At 34.7% G+C, this 21879-nt stretch overlaps 1 protein-coding gene across 1 annotated transcript; it reads left to right on the top strand.

The window, feature by feature from the left end:
- Positions 1–455: 455 nt before the first annotated feature.
- LOC143633771 (cytochrome P450 81Q32-like) lies at positions 456–2855 on the top strand. The gene is made up of 2 exons (XM_077102015.1): positions 456–1403; positions 2229–2855. The coding sequence occupies exons 1-2, from the start codon at positions 495–497 to the stop codon at positions 2853–2855; spliced, it is 1536 nt and encodes a 511-aa protein (XP_076958130.1). The 5' UTR covers positions 456–494.
- The last annotated feature ends 19024 nt before the right edge of the window (positions 2856–21879 follow it).

The following is a 21879-nucleotide window of genomic DNA, read 5'->3' as shown; positions in this document are numbered from 1 at the left end:
GTGATTCTCAAAATACTTGTGAATTAATTTAATGTAGACTTAATTGGGAAAACAAACATGGTTAACGAAAAGTACTAAAAAAGCGTGATTTTGGAAACACCAGGTATTGATTTGCAAGAAATTTTAAAAAAAAGATACTAAAGTTGTGTAGTTGGTCAAACTTTAGGTATGAAAATGAACTTGATTCAATAATAAATATAATTCACACTACGTTATAACCCATTTGACATAATGGTTTTGACCCATGACCCATGAATAGCTAGACTGAATGAGATGAGAGATTAGGAATTAGATGAAATATGGGCTTGACACCTAAGTTTTAACATTTTCTTTTATTAAAATTGTAAGATAATAATTTAAAGGCATGTAGATTTGAAACTTTGTAACCTAAAAATTTCCCAAAATAATAATAACGTTACCATTTTTTCAAGCTTATTATCTCAATCCCAACCAATAAATGCTCCTTTTGCACCATCACCTTAATTCCTTGTTCAATGGATCAACACCTATTTTATTACTACTTCATTCTCTTTATTTCCTTCTTCTTCCTTTTTCTTATTTCCAAATTCCTGCTTCAATTTCCCAAAAATCACAAAAACCTTCCTCCAACCCCCTTTTCTCTACCCATAATCGGTCATCTACATCTAATCCAAGACCCGTTACACCGTGTTTTGCACGCGCTTTCTTTAAAATATGGTCATGCTTTCATCATTCATTTCAGGTCCCGCCCGGTTCTTGTTCTATCATCCTCATCCCTTGTTGAAGAATGTGTTACACAAATCAACGTGTTAGAATACCAACCATCTGGCCCATATTGCAGCCCATTATCACGGCCCATGAAACATGACTACGCTTCCATGATCGCTGCCCATTATGGCCCATATTGGCGAAAGCTTCGCCACCTCACCACCATCGAACTCTTCTCAATCACGAGGCTCAACATGTACTCCGATGTCCGACTAGACGAAACCCGGTCATTGATCAAGAGTTTAATGTTTGGAATTCTCCATAATAATTTCACATGTGTGGGATTGAGGCCAAGGTTACAAGACATGTCGTTCAATATTATTATGAGGATTGTGTCCGGGAAAATAAACTTTGGTCCAGAAGTTGATGATTTAATGGTGGCTCTTAACTTTCGACAGATGATTATGGAAATCTTTAAACCGCGAGCTCGGTATCCTAAGGAGCTTTTGTCATTCATGCAGTGGATTGATATTGATGGTATGAAGAAAACATTATTGAGATTGAAGGCAACAAAAGATGCATGTTCAAATGATTTGTTGGATGAATTCTGGAAGAAAGATGGTGTTTCTAATAAGGAAATGATTGATGCAATGCTTTCTTTGCAAAAATCATTACACAAAAATTACTCTGATCACATCCTCAAGGGTATTATGTTGGTATGTGTAAAGACTATTGCTTTATATAGGGTTCTCGAGTCAGTTTTGCGGCTCAAATCATACCAAACTGAAGTTTAGGTATTCGGTTTAAGTTTTTCGGCTTCACATATGGATTTTGGTTAACCGTTTTTCGGTTTCACATTTGGGTTTGAATTGTTTGAGCCAGAAAAATATAGGCCCAAAGTAGTAATTTAGGTCTTAAATCCAATAACAAATTGGGTTTATTCGGTTCTGGAGTGAGACATAACCAAAAAACAAACCTTAATTTTTGGTTTCAAAGAAAACAAATGAACTGTTGGTTATTAGTTGGGGTACGGTTATTTCGGTTCGGTTCTTTCAATCTCTTATGTTTTACACTTTTACATGTGGGATTAAAAATGTTTTTCCTTGAGAAAGACGGGCTTAAAATAAATTTGGGTTATAACTCCAATAACTAACATTCAAATAAGTTTGGGCAGTTCAGCTTTGGAGCAAGGCATAACCAAAACCGAATAGTAAATTTGATTTTTAAAGAAAACAAAGCATACCGTTAGTTATTAGTTTGGGTGGGTAATTCATGTTTTGTTTTGTTGGTTTTACTTTTTGGCTTGATATGTTTAAGCCTGAAAAAGATTGGACAAAATAACATATTTGAACCGTAAATCCAATAACAAACATTCTAACAAGTTTGGTACGATTCGACTTTGGAACATACCAAACCATTGGTTATTAGTTTGGGTATGTTATTTTTGTTCGATTCTATTAGTTTCTTCAGTGTGGTTTAGTTTTGTAAAGACTATTAGTAGTACATACTTGCTTAAAGCTATATGTTCTTGGTTAATGTAGACATTGCTACTTGTTGGTACGGATTCTTCTGCGGCGACGATAGAATGGGCGATGTCACTTATCCTGAACCATCCACACGTTCTTCAAAAACTTCGAGCGGAGGTCGAGGAAAATATTGGACAAGACCACTTGATACAAGAAACCGATCTTCATAAACTAAAATACCTACAAAACATAGTAAACGAGACACTTAGATTATTTCCAGCTACACCGCTCTTCGTGCCACACGAGTCCTCCAATGAGTGTACCATTGGAGGCTACAATATACAACGTGGAACAATGTTATTCGTGAACACATGGGCTATCCATAGGGACCCAAAGGTGTGGGATGACGCTACAAGTTTCAAACCAGAAAGGTTTGAAGGGTTGTGTAGTAAAGGGTATGATTATATGCCATTTGGGATTGGAAAGAAGCAAGGCTTAGGAACTGGTCTAGCTAATAGAGTGGTTGGTATGGCTTTGGGTTCATTGATTCAATGTTTTGATTGGGAAAGGGTTCGTGAAAGGTTGGTTGATTTGAATGAAGCTAAAGGGTTAACAATGATAAAGAACGAGCCATTAGAGGCCATGTGTAAAGCAAGAGAATGTATGTTTAATGTTTTATCAAAAGTATTAGATAGTTCATAGAACATTGATTTTAATTTAAGGTTGTTCAAATATTAAGAATACCCAGTGATATATTAGGGTGTATTGTAGTTTATAGAATGTGATAATTAGATGAGTATAGGTAGGTAAATTCTGTGTTCCAAGTTTAATCTTACTGGATTATCGATGGATGCATTTTGTACTAAACATTTACGTAGGGTTTGGTATTCAAGAACGAGAGTCGGAATGGAATGGATTATTAGGTTATGTGTTGTTATTGAAGTCATCCTCTAGATTCATCAACTAATAATTTTCCATGCAGTGCTTACTGTACATTCGTTGAAGCCTATTGAAACCCCTATTTGAGTCACCTGAGCCTATTGTGGCTCAGGCAAATGGAGGCTTCAACGAGTTTCTTTTTATTTTCGTTTTTTAGGTTTCTAAAATGTAAAATAATAATATAAATTAAAAAATAAATTTTAAAAAAACTACAAATTATAAAAAAAAAAACCATACTTATATAGTTATATCAATTATATTATAAATTATATAAAACCCAAAAAATATCTTTGAATTTATATTGTTATTTTACATTCTATATATTAAAAGATGTTTTAAAATAAAAGATAAAAATTATATACTAGTTTAAAAACTCCAAAATTTAATACTAGTTTTATAAAATAACAACCCAAACAATACAAATTATAATATAATATAATATATTATATGAAAAAACATAAAATAGAAAAAATATATAATTAGGTCAAGTTGGTTCAACATTCCAAACACACCCCTTCTTCTTTTCTTCTTCGTGCCATTCGGGTCAACACTCTGGAACGTTTTCGGATTAACGAATCGGATCGTATTCGCAATGTTTCGGGTAGCATTTGGGTTGGTGATCTGGATCGTGCTCGAGTCTACGATCGGTAACTCGTTCAAAACGTGTTCGCACCAACGGCCGGCGTAACACCCCAAAAACTTCTGTGCCATTTTTGATAACTTTGGAAGTTGAGGGACCAAATGTTCATTTTTCCAAATTTATAGTACAGGGTTCAATCTATATTTTTACAAAAGTTCGAATGAGACAGACCGTCTCATTATTTGACGATACGTATAATACTAAAACCAGACTCGAAGATTTCCATATAATACGGGGCGTCTCATAAGCGGTATTTTTTTAGACGGGGCGGGCAATTATAAGATGCAAACAGTTCGTCTATTCCCCTATGTGCTGCAGCAAGAGGTGTCAAAACTCGAGCCCTACATGTCAAACGTCCATTGTTGACTAAACAGGAAGTCTTGGCCTATAAAAGGCAAGCCTTGAACTTCCATAACATGCATAAAACACCTGATAATCATACCACACACAAAGGTCAAGTAGTTTAGCGTTCTAAGATTATTTCAAAGGTTCACAAGTAAGTACAAGAAAGTCTAGGGTGTTTAAGGCAATAAGAAGTTTTGATCAAGTTTTCCAGATGTATTAGGAGCCATCTCTATCTATCCCTAGGTTCTGTTCTATCTTGGAGGGAAGGTAGGTTCACTATAGTACTCGTTTAAGTTCGTTTATCTAGTTTAAGCAAGTATCCGAGCTATAATCGGTCAAACCTCTGTTAAAACTATTTCCAGGTATAGTATACATGTTTTCATACTTGTACATGATTATATAATGGTTAAACAAATCACAAAAAGTGTTAAAATGGTTTTCACCCTTAACAGGTCAAACAGTAAGGTTAGATGGAACGTCTAACCATTATATGGTCCCTCTCATCTCAAACTTTGTTACGGATCAAAACAACTTGTGATGCCCTATCACAGATATATGGACCGTCTCACTTTAATACGATCCGTCTTAATCAGATTTCAGTCAACAAGACAAACATGATGATACAGGCCGTCTCATTATAATACAGTCCGTCACATAATAAAAATTTAATGTTTTTAATAAGAATTTAGTTTTAAACCTGTAAACCTAACCAGACTTTATAAACGTGGTTTGAAACTATAAAACCAGGCAAGTGTAGTATGCAACTGAATCAAGAAACACAATTCATGTATTTATACAAACCTATTTCATTATTGTTAAACATCACACAAACAAGAAGGTTTTCAAATGGCACACCGAACGGATAATCACAGGTGAATACGTTAAAGCTTTTCAAACATATATTTACTCGATATGATAAACCGGTTGTTTGTCATAAAGAGTTGATAAAAAATTGCATGCGATTACATGATCTCTAAAACATTACAATAAAAATAGAAATAAAAGCAACTCAGACCGATTACACATGTGTCTGGATCCAAACATAAAGTCAGTCATAACCGGTTCTCCAAGGGGTTACTAGACTCAGAGAACCAGTGAATTGTGTGTTTAGGGCAGTGGTACAAATCTCGGGAATGACAGACGTTCCCGCTGAGTTTGTAACAGAAAACTATATTTGCATTTAACGACTGTTGTAAAATCTTTTAGAGCATGAAAACGTTTCACTAGCTCATCTTTGACGTATTTTCCCCTCATTGAAAGTAATAGGTACAGTAGCCATGGCAAAGATTAGGAGTCATCATGGAGTAAGATTCTCGCGTTACGAAGATGGCTTAGTTTTGAATATTAAAATCCTTATGAAACACTATTTTGTAAACCAGATACTTGGGTATTTAAATCCTGAGTAAATTTTCAATGTAAATTAATATTTTATAACTAAAAGTCTTCCGCTAAAATAAATCGTTACCATGATATATTCAAAAAAACAAGTACCAAATATTGGTTACACTCCTAGGTCCTAAGTCGGGGTTTGACAGTCGGAGCGTTGAACCAAATGCAAACTGACCTGGAGTGTAGAACCGAACTTACCCGGTTCATCGAACCGAACTCCCTTTGAAGCGGAGCGTTGAACATAACGTGAACTGATTCGAAGTGTTGAACCAAAGCTAAAGCGTCAAACCAAACATGAGCTGACTTGCAGCGCCGACCTGAAAGTGCTATGACCCGGAGTGTCAACCCAAATGCGAACATACCTTAACGCGACCATGTTAGTCGACCGATCAAAGATTCCAACCATTACAACGAAATTACTTAAATTCCTCCATATTTTGCAAAGCTTTTGGAATTCATTGATTTAATGGAATTTGAAGGAATTGAATTCTTATTCCAATTATAATTCATTGGCAGCCGAACACACCAAAATGGAATTAAGATTCCATCAACGAAATGAACACCTTAAGGAATGGGAATCAATTCCAAGTTCATCTAAATTCCGTTTCATTTCAGCAAAACGAACACACCCTTAGGGTTTATTTAGTATGAGGTAATGGAATGGGCAAAGGAATAAAATGCATCATTACCATTCCATTGTCATGTCTGGTAAACCTATGGGAATGAAATAAATCATCACATCATGATCTTTGGTAGGCAAGAAAATACGAAGAAATGATATACAAATGACTAAAATACTGGGATGAAAAAGAGAATGGAATGGTAAAAATATAGGGGTAGGATGAAATGGTTTAGATGAAATGAGATTTCTTTTGTAATAAATGATTATGTTTTATTAGCTAATCAAATACCTTTTTTTTCATTTACTCATTGTAACCACAACACATTTCCTATATACTATTGTCACACCCCAACTTAGGGCCTAGGCGTGTGACCAGTAGTTGGTACCTGTTTTGTGAATATATCAGAGTTGCTGGTTGATTTAGCGGAAGACTTTGTTTAAAATAAATTATTATTATTATTATTTTGAAAAATTCTTGGATATTGAATATCTGAGTGCTTATAAATAAAATATTAAGTTCGGAAAATGAATATCCAAGTCTTTGAATTATAAAGTTTTGATAAACCTGCTCATATTATTTTAATAATTAAAACTGAGCCATCTCCATACAACGATCTTCCATCTCCATGAGTAACTCAAATCCTTGCTACTTGTACTATACTTGTTTCCCTGAAATGTTGGGAAAAATACGTCAGCTATATGCTGGTAAACACGCTGACACAAAACATTTTAATACTTAGTTATCCCCTCGGGTATCTTATGACCCGGCTCATCGTGGCTTAGGAAATAACCAAGCCAAATTTACTATTACAAACATCCAGTTCTACTTGAAACCACTCATCGATACCGCAGCATCGAGAACTTAGAAACTACCAATATACACGAGATAATCCCCTCTCGGACATTACTTAGGTCCGGCCCAACGTGGCGAAGGCATTAGCAAGTGTGGTGCGGTGTGCGCACCGTCTATCCACATATGTAAGGATCCAAACAAACGCATACAATAGCCTGAGGGCCAGCGATTACTTTTGTTTATAAAGTTTTAGGGATATACAATCCCATGAAAATATTTAAACACTTGTTTTATAAAAGTTGGACGTATTCACCTTCCTTCAGGTTCAGTTTTTCTCGCTTGATTTGTATAGTCTTGTTACCTCGGACCTATAGTACGAGAATAACGTTTTATAAATACTAGATCAACGATCTAGCTTCAGACCTGTAATCCGATTGCATAACCTTTACCTTGACATTTATCTCTTTTATAACATATAAGGACCTCTAGTTAATTCTTTTTTTAATTATTAGTAAACTACGTTTCTTCTTCATGAAGAAACGTATACTTCAAGTTTCTTTCATTATAAAAAATATTCATAAATATCTTTATATATAAAAGAGAAATAATATTTCATCTATAATCTCGACTTATGAAATCTTTATTTCACATTATTATATGATCAAGGTACGGGCTATATTCCCGACTAGGGTGTAAGCCATTTATAATATAATAATCGGGCCGAACCCCTACCTTGTATGACTTGTTATATGAAATGCCTTAGCTTCACTCAGGCATTACTCCTAATTGACGGTGGAAAGTCGAGAGAGAAACTATGTAGAGTTCTAGCACGCACTTCGAGGCTATAATCGTCCGGATATCGGCATGTCGGGGTTGTGGCACGTATATCAAGGTTATGTGTGTGGGATATGAGGTGTGAGGGATGAATGTGAAATCCCCCATGGCCGATCTATTTATCGGCAAAAAGCTGCAACTTCGCGTCGCGCGAAGATGCACTAGGCTCGGTGAGTCGCCAAGTAGGCTTGCCTCGTGTCACCTCCGCTTGCCACGTGTCACCTCGTGGTGACACGTGTCCCGTGACGTGTCACCACGTGTCGCTCCAGGATGACGTTATATTATCGCCACTTCGCGTCGCGCGAAGATGCAAGACCCAAATTCTTCGCGTCCCGCGTAGATGCAGAATTTCAAATATTTTCATTTTTAGTCCCAGATTTTTTGGTAGCTCATCACGGTCTCACTTCAATTGTTCAAAAATACTAATGCGGCTCGTCGGGATTTTGGTGGCCTTCAATCAGGACTAAATATTTGACACAACCATGTATCTCTACTTCTGTTGTCGGTAATATGACTCGACTATATGAGACCCGTGCTTATTACTTATATCACCTACCGCCGTAGCCATAACTAACTAACCATTATTATCGTCGAAGATTTCCGCCGCTAAGAAATCGTCATGACTACCACCAATTAGCCGTCCTCTTCCATCTCACAAAATAGTTATTGAATATTATTTAGTGGAATAGAATACTAGTAAATTCACACTCTCACGTCTCAGTATGCTTATATGATTCTTTGTTTCTATTCTTTTCTCTTTTTGTAACGCCCGTAAATGTCGTTAATCAACTCGACCGTTTATAAATGTTGGTCAAAAAGCCGGGGTTTCATCTTTCTAATTTAGAGCCTTGTAATACGTTTTAAAAGTCCGTTTGTCCATCCTTTTTCCCAAAACATCCCCTCTTACGACTTAAAGTATTATATTAGTATGTGGCACCGGATATTTTTGTTTATCGGCATGCACGTTGTAAAGTTTGTATATTTATCGGGTTTGAACCGGCTTACTTCGGGGACCTCCTTGTCATACCCATAAGTTGAATTAATTGACTTTCTACCCAAGTTGCTACACACTTCATACTGGAGGGACTAGAGTGTAATTTATTTTATATCATAATATTAAAAAAAAAAAAAAAAAAACCTTAACCTTAAATCTATTCCCAGCAGCCGATCGGCCTCAATACCCCCACTGCTCGTTTTTCTTCTGCCCAGTCAAGTTTCAGCCGTGAAAACTTCAATTCAAGGTCGGTTTTATGATTCCCCATGTCTTTTACACCTTAATTGATCATATTAACGCGCTTATTGGTCGTTAAGATTGAGTTTTGATGATAACAGCTTGCTGACAGATACGTATACGTTTATTGTAGGGTCTTTAACGCGATGTTAATCCACTGTTTTTGATCGATTCTTGATTCCATGATATTATACTTTGAGTCTAGTTTCCAGAAAGGTATAATACGTAATTTTTGGACGAGATTTGAATGGTTTTTATGATTTTATAAAATCGAGTGTCAAAGCTGATGCGGGATGTCGGATTCTGGTCTGTCTTCCCGACATCATAACTCTTTTTCAACAAGTCCAAATTAGTTGGTTCCACTTCTGGAACTTAATATTTTGAGTTATAAATCAAACTCAATTGGAATCATTTAATTTGGTTCCGTAATGAATTTTATAAAAATAAAACCATTTTGTTGCGCGCTGAAATAGCTGCACATACCTTTCTGTGTTGGAGGAATTTTTATGATTTTTGTGTCCACTAGAAAAATATAATAAAAATATTTTTATAAACTTAAGATATTTATGCAACTCTGGTAAAAATTTAATAATTTCATTCCATGGTTTTCCTATGTAATAAAATACATCTTTGCATGCTAAAATCTGCATGTTTTATTTGTTATTGATCGATTAGTTCGTTTTAAGCTTAACCGGTGGCTGCCCTTTCTCGCATCTTTAGGGGCTGTTATAATTGAAGTTCATGTTCCGTCAACTTCCTAGGTATGTCACTTACAACATACTAAAATTTCATGGCCAATGGAGGTGTTTAGGTCGGTCAATCGATTTTAGTTCGAAAACTAGGGTTTATCGAGTGTAGAATTGTAAATTGTTGAGTTTGATGCGTTAATCGTTTGGATGAACAACCGAATCAGTTTACAAGGCCCTAGGGCTGCGGGAAAATTATATTTTTGATACTCGGGGCTGTTTTGGTTGGTGATTGGTCAATCGAGTCAGCGGTGCGCGAATTTTCGTTTAAATGTTAAATTGAAAGTTGTAAAAAGGAACCGTCAACCCTATCAACTCGGGTGACATAATTATGATGTAAGAAAAGGTTAATATGGGAATTTAGTCCATTTGGGGCTGATTCGTTTGACAATTGGTTTTAAGATTTATTACGCGCGTATTCGACTCGATTTGATTACCGGTGGGTGAGTTGTGCATCATGGTTAGCCCAGGCCATAATTGTAGGGTGGATTTGGTTAGTTGAAGGGTTTTAGGGGCTGAGGTAAAGTATCGGGCCTTGGGCCAAAGTATTGGGCCTTGGGCCAAATTGTTGGGCCTTGGGCCAAGTGTTGGGCTTGAGCGGCCCATTAGGCAAGTGTGTTCTTGCGGTCTAGTTTAGTAACGCGTTGTGTATAATTTACAGGCCCTTGCTTGTGATTGTGCACTTAGGGATTTCCTAGCTCGTTGTAGGTGTTCGATTGATTTCAGGTGAGTTCATGATGCCCTTTTTACTCTTTTTACGTTTCGGGCTAGCATACACACCGAAATCCAATTTTATACGATTTTACCCGTTACAACTATTCGAATGGTACCACATGGTCTCACTCGTGATTGTGCATTTTGAAAGTTATATTTGAATTATTTTATATGCTTTAGAAAATTTTAGACTCGTTTATGGTCTTGTATCCTTTAAGGTTACGTACATTATTAATGATCTAGACTCGAGGATGTTAGTAGACATGGTAATAATTTAATATGAGTAGACCTATTTACTTAGTTCCCGTATGGGATGATATATATATATATATAGATATATATATATGTATGTATGTATGGAGGTATGTATGTATGTATGTATGTATGGGTATGTGTTACCTTATAGCCTACGGTTGTGTGATGATATTTAGTTCCTTGTGACTAAGAATGATGTGAGTAGGCTTATTGATGTGTGTGTGCATGGGTGATTCACGGCCGGGTCAAATATATTACTCGGGTTGTACCCGTGGTGGAGAGGCCCGTGTGACGTGATCATCATTTTGGCGGGTCAAATATATTACTTGGGTTTTAAAATCCCGTGGTGAAGAGGCCCGTTGTATGTTGAGCCGTGATCGAGTCAAATATATTACTCGGGTTGTACCCGTGGTGGAGAAGCCCGTATCACGTGCTTGGATGTGTGAGCCGAGATCGGGTCAAATATATTACTCGGGTTGTACCCATGGTGGAGAGGCCCGTATCACGTGCTTGGATGTGTAAGTTGTGACCGAGTCAAATATATTACTCGGGTTTGACCCATGGTGGAGAGGTGTGACATTTGACCCAAAACAAGGTACACCTCAGTACGTATTTACCGATTAAGCAAATAAACGTCTTTTGCGTAACAAACGAACGATTAATCGAACGGGTCGGGTTATGACCCAGATATCTCGGGGGGCCATCTATAAGTGATATACGATCTATACAAGCTAAAACATTAGAAATATGGCCTTAGTTTGATAGCAAACAAGTTAAACGAAAATATGATCGTTTAACTACCCGCTACAGATTTAAACGCGAAAGATAGTTACAAACCAAGCATTGTATCATCTGTTAAGCCGAAAAAGACTTACCAAACACTTATTTGAAATGTTTTAAGCGATCCGTGAAAATATTTTTGATTTTTACAAACATGTAGTATGTTTTTATAATTTTACACAAAACTAGCCGAAAACACTCGTTTTCGCGCTGTTTAACGCACCCGATAAGTTTTTCGCGCCAAAAAACCGAACTCGAACTAAATTTGGACCTGGGCTTTCGCATTTGGGCCTTTAAAATCAGATTAATGGGCCAAATTGGGCCCAAGGCAGCCCAATAAAACTCCCGGCCGCAATAGTTGAATGACACCCCTATTTATATATATATTTTTTTCTAACTTAATTCACAAGTTTTCTATTACAAAAGATCTGGCCATTTTTAGCTGCTTTCTTGCTTCTTCAAGTGATTTAACAAAAACCCTAGGTAAGTAGCTTATTTAATCAATTTTTCATATGTTTAATTAAGTTTAATATTATATAAACATAGTTTGGTTGCCAAAAATCATTCCTAACCATGTAAAAATCCTAAAAATGGTTCATAAACATGTTTTGATCATACACATGGTAAGGAACCTGGTTTGATAGTTTTTTTTGGCTATAAACACGGATTAAAGGGTTGAAACGGCATTTTTACGGTTCAAAAGTTCGTTTTTGTGCACTAGCCGAAACCCTAAGTTAAGGGCTGTTATGTTTATGAAAAATTTCTTGGTTTGTGATATAGCTTTCTTAGAAGCACAAGAACCTGAAAACTAGATTAAAAAGTCGGAAACGAGCCAAACCCGCTAAGGTAATGCCGAAACACTCGCTTACGGGCTATTTAGGTTAAGGTTGTGATGTTCATATTGTTAGGACTTGAAATTTTTCAGGAAAATCAGGGACCATGTCAATGAGTCCCTTTTCAAATTTGGTAATTTTTCGACCATCCGAGAATATTTGGCGAATTTATTACCGAATTGGGACGTTTATTTGGGAAAAATAGCTAAAATACTTCAAAAATTATGAAATTTTTCTGGGAACTCAGATTTAATGTATTTTGATCACATATGAATTTTGGAATTATTTGGAGAAGTTTAAAAGTGTTTTGTTTATTTGCGTTCTTGTGAATTTTTACAGCCGAATTTGGGCCGAAAAGAATATTGCACGAGCTTTTTACATTTTGGAATTGATACAGGTTGTTTTGAGACATGATTTGAGTATTCAAGAATTTTTGTGGAAATTTTGGAAATTGTTTGGGGTAAACGGACGATTTTCAGGCTAAATATAGCCGATAAAATGAATTTTTATAAACTAATAAATCAGTAAATAAATTCCAGAAATATTTTTATAAAAATCTACATATTTTAATTGATAAGTGGTTAAATTTTCATAATTTAATGATCAACGGTTAATTAATTTTGCTAATCTAAATATTAAACAAATTCAGTTTTTATAACAACCGGCAAGTTCGCGACTAGTGAATCTGCGGGAAAATCAAAACACCAAGAGTGATCAAAAATCATATGTTTGGACTAATTAAGTGAAAATGAACTTTTCTATGAGAAACCTGGACAATCCGGGTGGATTGTGCACGTTTCTTCTCAAATCAAACTGAATAAACGGAAACGGGCCCCGTGGCTAATCCGGGACCCCAGTAGGTGATCCTTCTTTATAACTTAATCACTTTATTAACCAATACATTTACCCAAGCTTATTTTCCCATAACTTTTTTCTGAACGCGTAAACGAACAACTTGGCCCAGCTGGGAAAACGGGAATCTGAGCCAAGTTTGGTTTTGTGTATTAGACATTAAACAACATCACAACCTAAGCCTATTGCCACTTTCTGGGCGTTCCAGCTACACCCAGATTAGTTACACAGCCCAGTTTAGTATTGAAATTATAATAAAATTAAAATATTAATATTATTATAATATTGATTATAGGAACTACTAATCGCGGACCGAACAAACCACGAGCTGATACAGTACTGAATATCTACTAAACCGTGAGTTTCACGACCCCACTTTTAAACTGTTTTACGAACTTTTGGGGTGAAAAGCATGTTTGCTTATATCTATATACTTATCTGAAACATGTGATGATGTGAATTATCTAAGTGCTAACACACGAAAGTCCCCATGGTCACAGTGATTAACTTCGAGCCGGTGACTTGTGAATAGTACTATTGGTTTGACAAACCCAGGCGGGGCCAGCACGGTTCATGAGACATTATCCCGTTTGCACATGTCCATATTTTATTTTTACGAACCAGCTATGTAGTGTTAGACATAACTACCGGGGCATGTTGTGGGCGGAAAGGGGCCACAGTGGTTGATTGAGCGTGGGAAATGGAGGCACGCAGCACGAACAGTCCAGGCTTCACTGTAGCTTAGCATAATTACATCACATACATTATTTAAATACATACATACTTATTTCATGATTACAAGTGTTGACTTGTGAATACTCATTACTGCTTTCTTGAAACCCATGAAACTCACCAACTCTAGTAGTTGACCCGTTTTAAACTGCTTTTCAGGTGTACCTAAATTGGAATGATTTGGTGACCTATTACTTGCCTGAGGTGCGTGGTTGATGCTACGTGAATAGAAGCAAGGGCGATAGTAGTAAGAATGTATAGTTAACGAACTAGTTTTGTTTGTATCGCCTAGACTGTAAAACAATGATAGAATGAAGAAATGTAATATATTGTAAATTAGTTTGTAATGTTTCTTTATAAACAATGTGTTGATATCAGATGTGTCTGTTACATTCTCGTTTTACGCTTCCGCATTGTGCTAGTCGGGGTGTGACAAGAGGCTCATGTCACATGCTTAGGTCTTACCGCGTCCGGGTCAAATATATTACTCGAGTCTTAACTCATGGTGGAGAGGCCCGTGTACGTGTTTTCGACGATGAATGTATTATTTGGTGAATTATATTAATTATTTTATTATTATCCTCTCTATTGTTTAGAATTATAAGTTTTGAAATAAAGTATGAAATATTGTTTATGAAAACTTGAACTCACTCAGCTCTAGCTGACTTTGTGTGTATGTTAGATTGATTGTCAGGTTATGGATTGGAGGTTATCGCTTGGACGTGCTGGAGACTACTAGGAAGGTTGAAGGCATTTCTGGTCAAGGATTTCAAATAAAACAGACATTTTATTTATATTTGATTTTGGACACTTGTACACACGTTTGGGATTTTTAAATACTTACACTTTTTCCACTATATTTACTCTGAACTTTTTTTAAATAAAATAAATCGTTTGTTTTTTTTTTTAATTTTTGTGAATTTATGAACGTGATTACCAACTGTAGGATTCTCGAGATTCGAGATCTTACACTTTATGATCAATAAGTTCTGAGTAATATATATCCTAGGATATTAGAAAGTTAAATCGAAGGGAATGTTAATTTGTTGTGCGCCCCACACGTGTTTGCTTAGATGTTAATTTGGTCTTTGGGTGGCATTTGAAATAAAACGTGGCAGTGGCGGTGGCAGTGGCAGTGGAAGTGGAAATCCTCTTAGTTAAGAAAGATATTTTCAATGTATATCTTCCTATGTGAATATATTTTATTAGTAATATAATACGTACATATTTTTGCAAGACTTATTTAACAATTTACGTATGTATGTAACTAATTATATTATAATATTATATACACATAGTTTCTTTGAAATGAACGTTGGATTTTTATTCATTTATTATTATTATTATTATTATTATTGTTATATGGTGTTTTAATGCTCCTTTAAATATCTAATAATTCAAATGATTGTTTCTTCTGTTAAACGTTTGTTAAATAATACTTTGAATTGGAATATTTGGTATAATATAATAGAAAATGGTCAACTATATATACTTCTTTATTGTTAATTATATATTTTTATCTACTTATGTTGGGTATATAACACTTCGTCCTTTAAATTTTTATAACTTGGCAATTTGGCACGGGATTTGGACTGGTGTTATATCCTCCCCATCTTGAAATAAATCTCGTCCTCGAGATTCGTTGTTTCAGGTGTGGGTATTACTTTCTATCCAATGCATTATGTAATCTTCTTCGAAAGTTCCATTATATTTCTAATAGTGATGGATACTTTTAATGGCTTATAACAGATGTCTTAGTAGTTTTGCTATTTGTCTTGGATGGTTTTAAGTTGCTTTTTGATTTGCAATATTTTACCTGTTTTTATTTATTGATTTATTATTAATTATTATTATTATTATTATTATTATTATTTTGGACATCTAGTTAGTTCTTGGTTTGGATATGCACTCTTAGTATTTTATTCTTATGTCTGGATAGGGCTGATTGTTTATATAAGATAGTTACTTCAATCGTGTACTAAATCTGTAATATACCCATTTTGTTCTTTTGTTTGTGGATGATACGCAGTCCTCAGGTTCAATTGCTTACCTTGAGTATTCTGTAAATCTATTATCTTGAGTATATATGATATTGGCATACCATGAAATGACACGATATTATATTTATACATACCTATGCCAATTTATCCATAGATATGCTTCTTTAACTTTATTGCTTACTTGAAATTCTAACGGCTTACGACGAACATCTGCATGACTCTTTTGTTAAGTTTAAGTCATTCATGGATTTATAATATTTTATTTGTTGTTTCTTGAACTATCTCAGGTCTAGACATTTGATTATCTCCGGTTTCAGACTAATATACCGATGTTCTACATTTTCGTCCATATAATGCTTCGAATGACGTGGCTTGAATACTAGTGTGATAACAATTATGAGAATTCCATTAGAGAAAGATGACCATTCCAACTTCCTTGATCACAAAAGTTCAGAGCATATCTTCTAGCATTTGAATTGTCCTTTCGCTTTGTTCATTAGTGAGGATGATAAGCGGTGCTAAGGTTCAATTAAGTTTCTAACGTAAGTTGGAAACTATTCTAGAAACGAGACGTAATTCTATTATCACGATCGGATATAATAGATAATGACACACCATGTAATGATACGATGTTGTTTATATATATTCTTGCCAATCTATCCATAAAGTAAGAAATGAGCATATTTTGTTGGTAATCTAGATAGCATCTTTTTGATATTATATTATATTATCTTATAGTTATCTTTTCGACCTTTAATTGAAAATTATTGTAACGAATTTAATATCTCCTTGTTAACTCTGCATCATTGGATGACGTAGTCAGTTAATAGTTCAGAACATCATAAGTAATTGTAAATAGTTAAGCACAGTGGCCAATTGTGTCTAACCTTTTACCTTCTGTGTTCTGAATATTTACTAATGTTAACTAAGTTATAACTTGGATTCGGTATGTTGAATCCTTTTGTCCGCCCCTTTAAAATACTTGAATTCTAACATTCTTTGTTTAATGGTGACAATTTTCTATTGTCTATTTTCTTTTGTAGCTATGTACCTTGTCAGTTATTCTCTTGAACTTTCCTAAGTTCATATAACTGTTTTTCCTTAATTAATTTTTTTTGAATTAAAATGTTTTCTGACGTTTGATTCCTCGTTCCTTCTATTTATCCTTTGAGATGATAGGTAATAATCAAACGCGCGTACTAAAATTTGAGATTTACTATCTTTCTTTTTCTTTAAAATGAATATAACCAAATTTTTTTTATAATGACATGATCTTTATGGTGATATTCTTTCATATATATATATATATATATATATATTAGGGATTTAAGTATCCTTTTCCGTTTACAAAATAACTTGCTTAAAAACAAGTTTTACAACTAATTTACAAAAGCTAACTAAACTAATAGCTATATCTAATGTCGTTGAATCTACAATATTCATTTGGCATACTTTTGTCTTCTTTATCCGACTCTTCTTATGTTTTTGTCTTGAATGTTTCGTCATTTTTTTTTCATTTCTTCTTCTTGTTTTTCATATTTCCCAAACACTCTGTTTTAAAATGTCTTTTTTTTTACATGTGAAGCATGCAAATGACCTCTTTTCTTAATGTGGTATATTATTTTTAATTTGTTTCCAATATTTTCAAGATGTCTTTGATTACAGTTCTAACAAATTGTTCTTGTGAATTTAAACTATTTCTCTTACTTTTTGATCTTCTTCATTTTCTTTTTTACTTTATCTTTCCTTATTATTATTATTATTATTTTTTTTTCCTCCAGCTCTCTTTTCATATTGTTGATTAAATATTCGGTCAATTCCACACTCGCGAAGGTTGTTTGTGGCGTATGGGTTCATACCATCTCTAGAATTACTCTCACTTCTAAATTTATTGGAAAAATTCACTTGAGAGTTTGCACTTCCTCCATTAACATACTACAACAAAGTTTTAAAGATAAGTTTTATATATTCTAGGAATCCAAAACATATCTTTTATTCAATATGCTATAGTTATAAAGGTGTAGAAATTAACTACGGCTGTGTAATTACATCTACTTACTTATTTCATCCGATGAAGGAAAATTTTTCTTAGTTATTCTTTTTTTCTTTATCCTCTCTTTCTTTTCTTTCACTCGATTTCTTATTTTGGTATTTGTTTTTGCTAATTTGATATTATTGACTTTATAATAAGTAACAAATTTTCTATGACGTATATTTTTTCTAAGGGTTGTAATCTTTGTCCTGATATTCATTAGGAGTGTGCCAAGTATAAGTAAAGTATAGTTCTTGAATCACCGGGAGTTTTAAAGTACTCCTGATCATGAGGATATTCTTGATGATATATTATTATTTCTTTTAACTTTTGACACTATTGTTTTCTTGGATCAACTTGGCTCTTCTCCATGCATATTTAGATTTAAACTTATTGAGACCGGTGGGGTTTCAGTATCAAATAAAGCTAAATCATGTTCTATAGTTATTTGGCATATCATAAAGTTGCATGAATGGGGAATAAAGTTGTTCCCATATTTTTCTTTCATTTAACGCATGAAGGGTGAAGTGATCATTAACAAGAAAAACAATCGGCTATCTTGTGCATATTCTAGGGGTAAGGTCGCATTCCTATCTTATTCGTACTATTGTATCTTATCCGTAACCGTTTAATCAATTGCTATTACAAATTTAAGTATTTCTAATCAAGTATCAATACATTTCTTAGATTATTGATTTTGTAATAATATTTATATCTATTTCTGATCAAAGCTTAGGTATAGTTAAATACCTAATTCGCTAAGATCAATGGCTCTTGTACCTAGTTATATTATCGCCACTTCGCGTCGCGCGAAGATGTAGAATTTCAAATCTTTTCATTTTTAGTCCCTGATCTTTTGGTAGCTCATCACGTCTTGGTCTCACTTCAATCGTTCAAAAATACTAATGCGGCTCGTTGCGATTTTGGTGGCGGTCCATCAGGACTAAATATTTGATACAACCATGTGTCTCTACTTCCGTTGTCGGTAATATGACTCGACTATATGAGACCCGTGCTTATTACTTATATCGCTTACCGCCGTAGCCATTATTAACTAACCATTATTATCATAGAAGATTTCCGCCGCTAAGAAATCGTCATGACTACCACCAATTAGCCGTCCCCTTCCATCTCACAAAATAGTTGCTGAATATTATTTAGTGGAGTAGAATACTAGTAAATTCACACTCTCACGTCTCAGTATGCTTATATGATTCTTTGTTTCTATTCTTTTCTCTTTATGATCAATAATTTCTTGCTAATATATATCTTAGGATATTAGAAAATTAAATCAAAGGGAGCCCCACACGTGTTTGCTTAGATGTTAATTTGGTCCTTGGTTGGTATTTGAAATAAAACGTGGCAGTGGCAGTGGCAGTGGCAGTATAACTTAGAAATCTTCTTACTTAAGTATTTTCAATGTATATCTTCCTATGTGAATATATTTTATTAGTAGTATAATACGTACATAATTTTGCAAGACTTATTTAACAATTTACGTATGTATGTAACTAATTATATTATAATTTTATATACACATAATTTCTTTGAAATGAACGTAGGATTTTTATTCATTTATTATTATTATTATTATTATTATTATTATTATTATTGTTGTATGGTATTTTAATGCTTGTTTAAATATCTAATAATTCAAATGATTGTTTCTTCTGTTAAACGTTGTTTAATAATACTTTGAATTGGAATATTTGGTATAGTATATAGAGAATGGTCATATTATATATTTTTCTTTATTGTTATTATATATTTTTAACTACTTATTGTTAGGCCTCGGATTTTCGGTATCCTCAGCAAATATTATATTCAGAACAACTCCAGGATGCGATATCCTCCAAGGTAACAGGTATCCTAAATATGTTATATAACTAACAACTTGTTCGTAAACTTTCCTTGTTTACCAGGTCCAAGACCGTTGCTGTGATCTCCCGAAAACTCGCACTTGCCGTTATTAGAACGTGGCCAATAAGGAAAACGTTTGACAAGACCCGCGCCCCGTTGCGGAAGCGTGAATAATGGTCATTATTATCGGTGGAGCTCGGATCTGAGAAAGGATCCAATCGTATTCACTCTTGAAAGGGGGTTTTGGACAGATGAGTGGTGTTTGGGAGAGAGTCTGAATCGATTACAATGAACAATAAGCTGGATGAACAAATATATGCAGTCGATTCACTAATATAAATAAGTGACAGTATGATTTCATTCATCAAAAGGTTGTCATACAGAGCACTCATACATACACACATACATACAATAAAGATCAGCCACCTCCAGGAGAGCTCATCCTGGAGGCGGCGGCTCACTCAAAGAGAGAAATCCTAGATCTCACTCAATACACAGTACATTCATGCTAAAAAAATTAACAAATACATCTATTTATACTAGTCTAGCATGTCTTGGTCTTCAAGCTATCCACCCTTGGTTGAGACCAAAAATATTAATTATTTTTCACCCATAATAATAATAATTCGATGCGTCGGTCTAAAATATAAGTCCCAACAACGTGTTAAATTGAATGATTAACGGCTAATTGGATTCGGTCTCTTGTTTCCTAAATTATAGGCCAATGTAGTAGGATGCCAAGCTGATGTATACAACAATTAGGATCTCTAGATGTTACAGCTTGTATCTCAAAGTGCGGAATCCATTGAGAGTAAACAACACAGGTAAACATTAAGCATATTCTTCATTGATAACATCAAAGATTACAAGATATGACTATGTAGCAACTTTCTCTCTCCACTCTCTCACTCTAACATTCACCAAAAGTCTGCATAATAACGCATAAGTCCCCTATTTATAGGAAACATGAACAAGCTCATCAAGTCCGTATATGATATACGGCGTATATCATATACGCCGCATATGATATGCATTGACTTGAAGACTTATGAGTTGACTATCAAACTCAAACTATAAATTTGACATTTTAGCCCTATACAATCATATCTAGTACATCTAAGACCCTAGCAATAGAAATTATGCTCTAACAAACTCCCCCTTGGATGTTGCTAGGTCTTTGATCTTCTATCTTCAGTCTTTCTTCCCAAACACTCTTTCTCTATACTACCTCCTCATATCTTCCCATGAACGTTTATCTGAGGGCTTTTGATTTGTGGGAATAGATATTCCAACACCCTTGTATTGGAATTTCTTCAACGATGCAATCCGAATCTTCTCCTTTATCTCCAGCTCTCTTTCCTTCTCCTTCTTTGCTTCCTGTTCACCAAATTCAAACCATTTGCTCTTCCGGACTTCTCCAGAGTGAATCTTATACTTAAAATAAATCTTAATCACCTTCTGGTATTGCATAGCAGACGCATGATGTTTATCACATGATACTTAAATCTTGCACTTATGCAGCGTCTCTATATCTTTCTCAGACCAGTTCACTAACCACATCGGATCCATCACATCTATCACATCCCACACTCCATCTCTGTTTAACACTATCTGAGTTTCATCACGGTTTTCATCATAGTACCACCACCGAAAATAAACATGAAAGTCTTGCTCCATCAGGTACATGGGAATCACTTTTAGAGTTTCTGGTTGCTTGTACCTCCAGGTCTTCACAAAATCATCTGTTTCAGGATCTTTCTTGACTTTAGATACATGAAGATATGGAGTTTGAGGTATCCAACTACGAAATCTGCATTTCGCTTGGCGTTTGATAAACTCCCATATATCTTTCACCATTCCACGTTTAGGATAGTATAATACTTCTTTCTCAACTATGTCTACCACGTCCATCCACGGTAACGATTTTAATTCACATAGGCTCTCAAAATATTGTACGCCATATGTCCTACGAACAGCAATCTTTCGAATCTTTTTAAGATAGGCTATACTCACAACTTTACCCAATTTCACCTCTTTGTCTTTCTTATTATAATACTTGACTGGATTCAAGTATATAAGCTTCGGTTCAATTTTCTTCCTTTCAAACCATTCCTCCTGCTCTTGACTAT

This window comes from Bidens hawaiensis, unplaced genomic scaffold (genome assembly GCF_021521415.1).
Source record: "Bidens hawaiensis isolate Kalapana, Puna unplaced genomic scaffold, B.hawaiensis_p1.1 tig00006905_1, whole genome shotgun sequence".
NCBI classification, from domain to species: Eukaryota; Viridiplantae; Streptophyta; class Magnoliopsida; order Asterales; family Asteraceae; genus Bidens; species Bidens hawaiensis.
Note: the sequence above shows the minus strand (reverse complement) of the source record. Positions and strands in the feature narration are given on the sequence as shown.